The 11,386-nt window shown below is 34.3% G+C and overlaps 1 protein-coding gene across 1 annotated transcript; it reads right to left on the bottom strand.

Annotated features, from left to right (window-relative positions):
* Nucleotides 1-246: 246 nt before the first annotated feature.
* LOC113502977 (Krueppel homolog 2-like) lies at nt 247-11,363 on the bottom strand. Its single transcript, XM_026884760.1, has 7 exons — nt 11,256-11,363; nt 10,326-10,489; nt 7,636-7,820; nt 7,267-7,334; nt 2,729-2,862; nt 2,147-2,368; nt 247-1,680 (listed from the first exon to the last, which is right to left on the bottom strand). Exons 2-7 carry the CDS (start codon nt 10,484-10,486, stop codon nt 1,677-1,679), a joined length of 774 nt encoding a protein of 257 aa, XP_026740561.1. The 5' UTR covers nt 10,487-10,489; nt 11,256-11,363; the 3' UTR covers nt 247-1,676.
* Between the last annotated feature and the right edge of the window lie 23 nt (nt 11,364-11,386).

The following is an 11,386-nucleotide window of genomic DNA, read 5'->3' as shown; positions in this document are numbered from 1 at the left end:
AGCGCAGTCTACAAATCCTTTCGCTTACTGATCATAAATAAAACATTGCCTAATGCGGCGGTGCGGCCTTTTCTCTATTAGGCCTGTATGAGACCCTACTGCTAGCTGCTAGGCAAAGGCCTCCGGTTTTCGTGCAAACTTCTTTCTTTCGCGTTTTTCGACAAGCTACGCGCGGACGACAACTTCATAAAAAAAATAGTACAACTCGTAATCCTAACAGGATTGATAAAATAAATAACACTTGAATACCATTTTTACCAACATTTATTTTAAAAACCTGACTACATTCACCCCAAACCAAGTGCATTATAATTATTGCTAAATACAAAAATGACGCTGACAATACACAACATAAACAAAATAATATTGTAAACACAATTCACAAAAATAATTTTATTTAACTTTACATTAATATTTATAACCAATTTAATCCAAAGAGATATGTCCCTTTACAGATTTTAAATATTAATAAGAAAGGTGTACATAATTGGGCCCGAAAGTTAATGAAGTATGGAATGAACGATCTTAAGAACAAACTGCGACATAAGTGAGCGCGGGGAATGTTTCCCGACAAAATACTGCAAACATGGCCAAGGCAATGTAACTTGCTGCTTCTTTTGTTTTGTTATTTTTCGTTATCTATCTCGAAATACGTACTTATACATAAGTATTTCTCTTGTTATTTACCTTGGCCCAGTTCTCGAGACTCAAAAGGTGCTTTTCTTTGGCTGTTGCGACCTGCCAAACTTGTCATTACGAGAAATACGGTTTACGGCCAGCACTACGACTTGTAATGTAAACGTCACAAGTAAACAGACGTCATCCAATTCACTATCGATTAAAAAGTATCGAAGACCCAATAACCGTAATCCGAGCAAAATACTGCCAAACAATACAGTTCAATTACAAAATAACGTACATCGAATACAATTTCTTATTAATCTAACTAAAACATTCAACATTCCTTGTCTTAAATTAATATTGGACCAACATTAAATATAAATTAAACTTAAATACATTCCCCTAGATACAATAATCATACTGATTTACAACCAAAAAAATTATGCTATGAAATGCATTGAAATACATTGTAAGTAGGTAATGTAAGGATTTTGTACTGCAATGGTTTGGATAGTTTGTTCTTATAATAAGTTATGTCCTGATGGACGGTGTTTGTTCGCATTCATATGGATGACCTTCGCAGTAGATGTCGGCCGGACGACAAACACGTCGACGGTGTGATATGTAAAAACTTTCGATTCATTATTTTACTTTTAATGGCATTTGTTGAAATTATTTGGCCGTTTTTATCTGCAATCCAACATTATCCACTTATTGCATTGTAATAACGCGGTAACGCTATTTAATGCACATAAATTCAACATTTTATCACCGGCCATTTAATGGTTTTTTTATCAACAAATCCCAATATTTCATATTTGCTACACTTATCCACGTTTAGTGTTCGATTAAACTGTATGAATAAGTTTCTTCTAGTTTCATATCACACTGCCGCGTGATACAGGCTCCGACCATTAAAATATCGTAATTAAATAATGTTACTAAACAGTAGACACATCCAGACCTGAGAAGACTCTTCATACGTAGTTTTGATATAAAAGAACGACAGTGACGTAGAAAGTTTTCTGTTCCTCCTCCACAGATTAGTTCGACCGTTATCTGAAAATACAAATAAAGATATCATTAGACAACGAAATGACAAAGTCTTATTCGTGGTCGTATTAACAAGCATACGTAAGGCATGATAGGTGTTGCACCAGCAGTACAAGGCTGTCGTAATGATAACATGGCGTGGACACAATTTTGTATGCAGGGGCAGGACATGCTATAAATTTTCTATTAATAATTAATAGATTAAAAAAATCGAGGTATCCACATTTTTAAATATCAAATTTTGTCAGTATTTATAATTGTAAATTGCTTCCTCATGGGGTTTGAAGCTATGAAAATTTCAGCCTGCTAGCTGCAATTTCGAGGGCCTTCCCAATGAGGTAAGTGCCTCAAAATTGAGAAAAACATACAAACAAACAAGAAAGTGACTTTATGTGTGGGCTGTTTTCCTTGCTTAGCAAATTGAGGACGGACTGGTTTGAAGAGGATAGTGTAGTATGCGAGGGTTACGTACTGCTGCACATGCTCCATGGGCGGCGCCATGCGGCAGACGAGGTTGACGGCGCCGGTGATGGCGGAGCGCGCGAGTGGGGGCAGCGCGGGCCGCGCCGCCGCGCGCTCCGCCGTCACGCGCAGCTCGCGGAACGTGTTGCGCGTGTACGGGTTCCGCCGGCTCGCGTAGCGCCACGTCACGAAGTAGTAGTACACGAACGGAGTCAGCAGGCCGCAGTACCCGCTACACACGGAGGACAACAATGTTATTAAGAAATAAAGTTCTTTTTTTAAAGGAAAACATAATTTTCATTCCCTTTTTAAAGGTTTCTGTTAAATCATAAAATATTACACAAATAAAGGGAACATCAACTTTTCTAGTATTTTTTTAAGTTTAAATGAATTCCTTTCAACACAGAATTTTACAAACGATGTCTACTTCTTTGTTTTAGACTTACAACTTTTATGCTAGGCTGTTATAATAGTAAGTCAGACCTGTTCTTACATAGGCCCTCAAAAAAACCAGTTATCTTGTTTAAAATTCAAAGGAATTCATTAGGAACCATTTAGCGATCACTCCTTCATTTAGAAGAATATAACTTACAAGAAGGCCATGATGACGACGAGCGGGAACAGCACGATCTCGGCGAGCGCGGCGGCGCGCAGGATGTTGCGCGACTGGAACTCCACCAGCGAGATGAGCAGGCGAGCCACCCACATCGAGTTCTGGCCCAGGGTCTGGAGACACGAACACACATCAATTTATAGCCTTGCGAATCTTGCGATTCTATAAAAGGGGTTTGTATGCACGATTTTGTAAATTTGAACCCTATGCAGATAAGTATTTTTTAATTATCCTTAATTATCTTTTTAATTATCCTTAGACAAATGGTGCAAGAAAACAACTCTACAATTCTTTTTCCATCTCTATAATTGGGCATTGAGTACGGACGGACCACTCACGGTTAAGACAATGAATCTCCAGTGATTATATTGGAATATTGTCAAATTTAATCCAGTTGCCATTCATTCGTAGGCCATTGTAAATAGCGGAATGGTGGCTCTGGTCAGCCATGACTTAAAGTATATTATGGCGTGTGTGCAAAAGAGATGCCACTTTACACAGTTTATTGCGCTGTCACACATCCACGACCATAATAATATTACTTCAAGACGAAGTAGTAGACCCACTGGGTACCAAATATTGGAATCGCAAACATAAAGTGAGCTCAGTGTTCAAAACTGTTGATAATTAGAACAAATATTAGTAGGTACATGAAGTTATTTTTGAAAGGCGAGACCAAAACAATATGTAATGAGTGCATCAAAGAATATGAACATTATTTAATAGCTTTCTATTAAAACACTTTTTCAATAGACTACTTAAGATAAAGGACATTGACTCCAGTACATTAAGTGCGGTTAATATGTATCACCTCTCTATAGTAGTGATTGACGCTACAATCATATCTCATATTAGGTCATCGTGAAATTGAGATACGTGATACCATTACGGAGCATTTTCAAACGGATTATTTCACAATTCGTACATTCGTCACGAGGTAACTGGCAAAATGGTTGAATATATGAAAAGCTAACTTCACAGCACATACTCAAAATGAGCATGAGGAAGTACGAGTCTTACAAGTCCGAGCTGACCGTCTTCAATTAAAAGCGACTAACACCCTTTTCTATGTTCCATTATCCATGTCATCATCATCCTAGCCTTTCCATGATATCGGCAGAAAATCTTTATCGATTTGCCTAAATCTAAGTTTGCCAGTCCCTTTAATCAAGTGAAATTTCTACAATATAAACGTAAGTAGAAAAACTCTAGTAAAAGAGATTTCGTTTCGATTATCCACGTGACTCACTCGTGGTCACCTCCGTACATTTGAAGGTTTTCTGTTGACCTTAACGATAGTGGGAATTTCATCTGGGTAAAGAAGCTGGGCTATTATTGAGATTTTGTAGAAATATCCCACTGTTTATCGCAATGTAAATACGCGGTGTAATTGTTTTAGTTCACGATAAGCAGTATCGATCCGTATTCGGCTGACAACCATCGATTGCTAGCCCGTTCATTATTATAATTGATTTAGGTTTATTACTTAGAAGTTTGTTGAATTTGTATTTTAATTTACGATTATTTTATCCTCCTGAACGCACTCTGTTGTACTGCAATAGTTATAAGTTACTTTAATTGAGAATTATGAATTTAAATAACTAGTTCTTATTCTAGGAGAAAATATAAAATAAAAAATCGCATAATACTTATAAATTGGGTAAAACCATGCACCAAACGCGAAACTAATTAAATTAATTATGCAAATTTTAGTGTTGAACACAAAAACATGTGTAATTTTATCAGTATTAGCGAAACAGTTAACTCACGACTTTCTCTTATTGTAAGAAAGCTGTGATGATGGTATACAATATTATGTCTATACTATCTAAAAATCAACGTTGTGTTGAGATGCATTATGCTTCCAATCTAAGTAAACTTAAGCATCGTAATTTGAACTACATTCACATCTAAAATTGAATAACTTGTGTTCGTAGGCGACATGATTTTTTGTCACTAGAAAAGCAGACATAGATATTATACGACAATGCATCATATATTTTCAGTACGCAAACAGTTATAATTATATATTGTGATAAACTTGTCTCGAAATGTTATTTCGGTAAACTGACACGTTGTGTCCGTTCAAGTAAAATTCTTTGTCCAAAACATAATGGAATAAAAACTGTCGAATAACGTGAAAGTGATACGTCACCACCGTATAAAGTTACAACGGGACAGGAACGGTGAATGCAACAAAACTAGTAGGTACGTACTTTACTAGATTTTAGGTTAGATGTAGCATAAAGTAGTATAAAAATAGTTAATGGGAACGTTATGTCCGTAAGAAAGTTCAATGTTTTTATTCTGCTGTCATTAAAAATATATTGTAAAAAAAAACAAATTCAATTATTAATTGTGTATTCGCACGTAAAACTGTAGAGTTTTAAGTTGAGAATAAAAGTATACGTTCAATAAATACGAGAATTCCTTGGATACTTGTTAGAAATGCAATAAATACTGGCTTGCTTTACTAATCTACAGTTTACAAGCAAGTTATAAAATTAAATAAAGTTTTTATCGACGTAATAATTGCAGTTACCAGTAGGTACTAGTTTATAATCATCTATGGTAGAGTCGAGATCAAAGGTCAAGAATTACGGACAATGCATAGACAACTTGTGACTTGTTTGTAGTAGGAGTTATGATGGCAGCTGACATCTTTAACCACATAGCATTATGATATAGGGTCTAAACTGTAGATACTTAGTAAAAACATTTTTGAGGTAAAATAATAACAATATCTGCTTGTTTGGGGCGATATTTATTGTGATTTTCTTCGTTCAATTTTATATCCGACATTAATCTATATAATTAAAACTGTACTCAATTAAGTAAAGCCGGCTAATCATGATATAGAAATAGTCACAGACACGCTACAGCGATTGCTTGCAGCGTGGATAAAATAATGGCAAGTTATTTGTAATAAATAGATATTTATCTTACTTAGGGAGGACTTATTATAATAAGTGAGTAATCAACTGTTAATTCAAGTCGGGTCATTTACAATGTATGTATGAATACATTGTGTACCTTCATTGTTTCATTACAAAGCACATTACAAAATCATTTCATCTGTAACAATTACTCGTAAATATCGCGTTATAAGATTTACAATCACCAATAAACGCCATTTTTAACACGCTTTTTTATATCAACGTGATAGGAATTTAATTACAGAAAATAAATAGGATAACGAGGAAATAACTAAACGGAAGCAAAAAAAGAGAGAATTATGTATTTATTGTAGGTACTGGAGGTTTGTAGTTGGTAGTTAGATGAAAATGGAGATATAAGTAAGTTGATAATATAACTACACGGTGGTTTAATGTTAGTGATGACATTAATAGGAATTAACGCGGTTATTTGCATCCTCGTTTAGTATGAAAAAAGTAAATGAATAAACCTTTACGAGATATTATTACATGTCGCTACTTTATTTACGTAGTTTAACGCTATTATGCACGTTTTTATGGCATGGCAACATAAATTATTTTTAATACTACGTAGAATTGATTCACCCCTCAGTTAATCAGCCCACTACCCATCGCACGTAGTAAGAGACACCTTATATCGTGTAGTTTAATGTCACGCTTTCACAACTATTCGAAGTACTACTAGTTTGAAGACGTAGGTAGCTATACCCCATACATCAGTATGGTAGGTATACAGTTCTTGAATTTAAAGTGTTTATAGTAGGTTTTAATCCGCAAATATTAAGTATATAAAAAGATTCATTAAAATTATTTCTTTTTAAAAATGACTCCCGCTGTAAGGTGACTCCTTGTGTCGTTTTCACAAACAAAAATATCATGGACACAAAGACACCCCGACTATAAAGCATTCGTGGATCACACAAATGATTGCCCTACGCAGCTACGCGGGGATTGAGCCCGCTACACGAGGCGCGCAGTGGATTTGGCGTGGTGACCTCAACCATTCTTATGGCTGTCATTTAAAATATTAATGTCATGCTAATTGGTATGTCACTAACCTTGTCCCCACTCGGTACTACAATCATAGCACAACCATTAAAATATTACGTAGAGCGTACCTAAACAACAAATTAACTTATATCTTTAGATTCGCTTAGTAATGGAATCTACAAAAACATTTTCTTGTTCAGTATCACCGAAGTGTTACAACTTTACAAGAATTGGTTTACTCTCTCTCTTATTGTTACTTCAATAGGCAATTTAGAAACAAAAAATAAGACCGCCTTTCTAAAAGAAATTTAAGCAATTTATAAAATCATGTACATTGAACGGTAACTTCTACCACAGATAAAACTGTATTAATCGCTGCATATTTTTACCATAAAACACTTGCAGCTTCTAAAAGCCTTATTTAAACATGTTAAAAAGTACCAAGACTTAGGAAGACATGCATAGCATATTAATTGCCGGATACGTCGAATCCCAGATACATTTGGGATAGCTTTGATGACGCGTATTTTGAACTCCCGACATTTCCCACAACTATAGGAAGCGAACAATTAAATACAATTGTGTACTTACATCGAGGATGGTGAGCGAGTACGAGGCGGCGTGCAGCAGCGCGAACAAGAAGATGGGCGTCAGAATCACTGTGCTATGCTAAGGAAATTATACTTATACGTAGTCATAAACAAATACCTGGAAAGATTTACTAAGTCTCTACATCTATTATTCAGCCAAGCTTTTTTCCTTGCTGTTCATGTCTGAATTTCGATTAAACAAACAATTCCACATATATTATGAAGACGAATATTGTGTGTATATTTGTTACTCTTTTACTTTTCAACCGATGAATCTAAGCAGGGGAAGACGCGGACAAAAAATAGATTTAGTCCGAATTTTCGCCTGCTTACACTGATTACAAAATGCAACCGTTTTTAAAAAGGATACATAAATTAGGCGCCACATTCATGAATATGAGTGAGTAGAAGAGGTAGTGCGCGCTGTCCTCGAGGAAGAACCTGGAGAGGAACTCCCGCGAGAAGGAGATGTCGCGCGGCGGGATGCGCTGGTGCAGGCGCAGAGCTGACGTGGCCGCGTTCGCCAGGAGGGCCTTGTAGAACGCTGATACCGGGCTGCGGGTGGAAGCGTACTGTTAGTTGATACAGGAAATTATCATGTCTTGCTATCTTCTCTTCTTAGCCATTTTCAAGTAACCTAGTCTCCTTTAATATAGATGCTGCAGGATAAATAGGGTCCTAGACCAAGGATCACATTAAGAAAATTTGAAGTGCCTTTGTACTTGAATTTTTCAAGATCATATTGTCCAAATATGTATATTTAGTAATATTTAATATGTGTATTTATGTGCAATGAATTATAAATAAATAAAATTAAGACAGACATATGTTGTTAGCACAATCTGAAGAAGGCATGCACCGAATTAATTTGTGCATAAATAAAATCTAGCAGCCCAGAGGGCCTACCGCCTCTTAATAGTGAGGCGGTCGTAGAAGTAAGTCCACGCATTCACGGCGTAAACCGGCGTCTCACATTCAACAATTTTCTTTGTTTGTCAACCGTAGGTCGAGGATACGAAACGGATTACAGTTATCGATTTGTTAATATTGATTGCATTTTTATCGAAACAGGTGCTCTAAGTGTACAAAAAAGAAACTGATTTCATTCATTTGCTATTTTAAGCAATGATAATAACTACGTAACTAATGTTTGAATACATTTTTTAGACAAAATATTTTTGAATCTATATTTTTTATGTAATTGTTATTGTGTGACTTTTTTATTTTAATAGGATTAAAATTCTTTTGTGTTTCGTAAGAACACGTTAAGAAAAACTCATTGACTGATGACCGTGACTTTATTTTACATATAAATACTAGTCAAAGTCAAGGCAATGTTAGTGCAAACACTCGGAACCAATCACTTAGGTTATTTAAATTGCAATTAACTGTTATGTCATGATCTTACTAAATCAAGAAATGAGATAGGAATATGAGCTTAGAAACATTATTAGGCATTATATCTAATAATGATATGACAATAAAGCTGATTATCTAACTAAGATATGAACGGGCCGGTGATATCAGAATTGTTAAAAGTCTATTGATCTAGGTATTTCAGTCTAAATTTAAACACTACAAATACACAGACAGGGTTATCTAGGGCATGTAAATACGACAAGGTTGTCTAAAATTATAAAGAAATATAATAGTGATAAGATCATCAGTAACTTCGCTCAGGACTCAGGGTTACTGAGTTTTTGTGTTACATGTTAAATACTACATTAACAAACATTCGACATTACCAAGTGATGCATGGAGTGTTTATACAAATAATAGTGAAGGTTACCAATACATCATTCATTAAAAAACTTGTTTTTTAAGCTTTACAAAGTCTAAATGTAATGTTTATGTGTGTGATAGGGACAGAATCATTATTAATAAAGGGGATAAATACACTACTGAATCAGGGCCCCAATTTGTTTAAGTGTAGATCATGATTGGTCACATCCATCACTACATAGCCTTGATTTTTACACTCTTTTTAGACTTTTCTTGTTAAGGATTTCTCTAATTGTGTTGATTGAGTGAGGTCTCAATCCACAGGATGCATATTCTTATAAAAAGTTTTCATTTCCAATGTTGTTTCTAGGTATCTAATGTAACATACATCACAATGGTATAAAGTATAGTGTGACTGGTGTCACTTGAACAATTTTATCTGCTCCTGTATTCATAAAAATAATGCTACAAAAATCTCAATTTTATACGATGCAAAATTTTAATACAATAAAGAGGAAAATAGGCACCAAAAGGTAAACAGCCTTGATTTGAATAAAAATCTTGAAACACTACACACATATACATAACAATTGCTATTGTTATAAAAATAACCTGCTGCTGTGAAAATCAAGTTGCATGTTGCTTACAACATTGAAAACCAAAAGAAAAATTGGATTCTAAAATATCAATTAAAGCCTTTAAATGAATGTATCTTATATATTATTGAGAAACAGTAAAACTTTAGCTAGGATTGGTGAAACTATATTCTATTAAAGATAAATGTTACCTAATAAGTACCTTAACCTTATTTTTAGCAAATATTTTTAACAATTGAATAACCAGTTTCGTTTTCTAAGTAAGATTAAAAGTCAGTCAAAACAGACCACTTGTTGCTTCAAGTCTTTATTCTTATGCCAGGTTAAGTTCAGATTGTGTTTTGATTGCATTTTAATTGCATTGTGTAGATAAGGTCACACAGTTGACTGAACTTCCATAATTAGCATGAGGTTACGACCAAGAAGTTTTATTACATACATAATTATTAATACATGTGCTGTTTTATGTTTTAAAATTCAATATCTGTGCGTTTATAGCTAATGATGTATGTTAGTTACCACACAGACATATGGGCTTGGCTCTTTTTAAATCAAATCAGTAAGAGTTTTGGTAAACTACATAGTAACGGTTTATAATTACTGCCTTTATCTATATTAAGATTTATAAGTCTCTGAAAACTTTAATCTATATGGTACTTGCTATTGACCAAGTAAAAGTGTAGCAGGTGAAACTATTGTAAGTAAAGTTAGTATGAATTCAAAATTTAATGGATAAACTAACCTGTTTAACAAAGGTAGTACATATCCTATGGTGAAGAGTACAGTGAGTACTCTGATGGCCCAGAGAGCCACATCAATCTTGTTGGCTGTGACATGCGCCTTCAGGGCGGGCATACCCTTCGGTGGGCCAGTGTCTCCAGCTTGAGGCTCGGTTTCTGCCATTTTCTAAGAAGTACAAAGATAAGTATCAATAAAAGTGTAGGAATTGCTAAGTCTACAATGTTCTTACTTAGTGTAAACATACAAGGTCTGTTAATTAAATAGGTTTTTTTCTTGAATGTTACATTGTTGTGAACTTGTGACAGAACATGAACATTGCACAATTAATACAAGTCCTGTTAATGATACATTGTTTGGTTCTTGTATTATTTTTAACTTTGTCCATTTAATGTAAATTATAATTGTTTTGTTAATGAATTGTTGACAAATACTACATTTTTCCATAAGTAAAAGCAATGAATACTAATACTTTTCAACATCGCTATAGTAAAACAATCCAGTGTTAGACTCAGATTTATTTTATCAGATAACGAAAGATAAAAAAAAAACTTATTCAAATTCTCACATTGAGTACAGACAAGAAAAACTCAGCCGTACCACTATTAATCGGTGGCTTAATGAGTTTACGTGACCACTAACAAACTAGAAAGTGGCATTAAAAATATGTTTTAAAGGAAAAAAGTAGATCAGTAGGCCATGCATGAAATTTTGGTTACTTACTGGAATTAAAACTAAATAAAATTGTCAAATCTTATCGTAGTACGCCTTCATATTAACATAACGCGATGACCAAGGACGTAATAACTAGGAAAACCAGTTTCAATCATCAATTATTAACAATTTTAGTATTATACAATGATAATAGTATTTTAACATTATAAAAGTAAAAATATAATTTTCTAGAAGAAATAAAAATTGGTAGATTACTTACGTTTTATTCTAATTAATTAAAACACAGATAAATATAATATCTAAAATAAATTGCACTAATGTTCACGACGCAACAAATCGAACATGCATGATTTGCCGAATGACATTTGACAGGTTGAAAAACTTGCCAGC

The sequence above is a fragment of the Trichoplusia ni genome, chromosome 18, assembly GCF_003590095.1.
Source record: "Trichoplusia ni isolate ovarian cell line Hi5 chromosome 18, tn1, whole genome shotgun sequence".
In the NCBI taxonomy this organism is placed as follows: Eukaryota; Metazoa; Arthropoda; class Insecta; order Lepidoptera; family Noctuidae; genus Trichoplusia; species Trichoplusia ni.
Note: the sequence above shows the minus strand (reverse complement) of the source record. Positions and strands in the feature narration are given on the sequence as shown.

What these genes read in the sequence shown, in the direction of transcription:
- LOC113502977 (XM_026884760.1), bottom strand. Translation starts at nt 10,486, where the DNA reads ATGGCAGAAACCGAGCCTCAAGCTGGAGACACTGGCCCACCGAAGGGT. An exon ending in GTACTACCTTTGTTAAACAG is followed by an intron (nt 7,821 to 10,325) that starts GTTAGTTTATCC and finishes TTCCACCCGCAG; the next exon opens with CCCGGTATCAGCGTTCTACA. An exon ending in GAATGTGGCGCCTAATTTAT is followed by an intron (nt 7,335 to 7,635) that starts GTATCCTTTTTA and finishes AGCATAGCACAG; the next exon opens with TGATTCTGACGCCCATCTTC.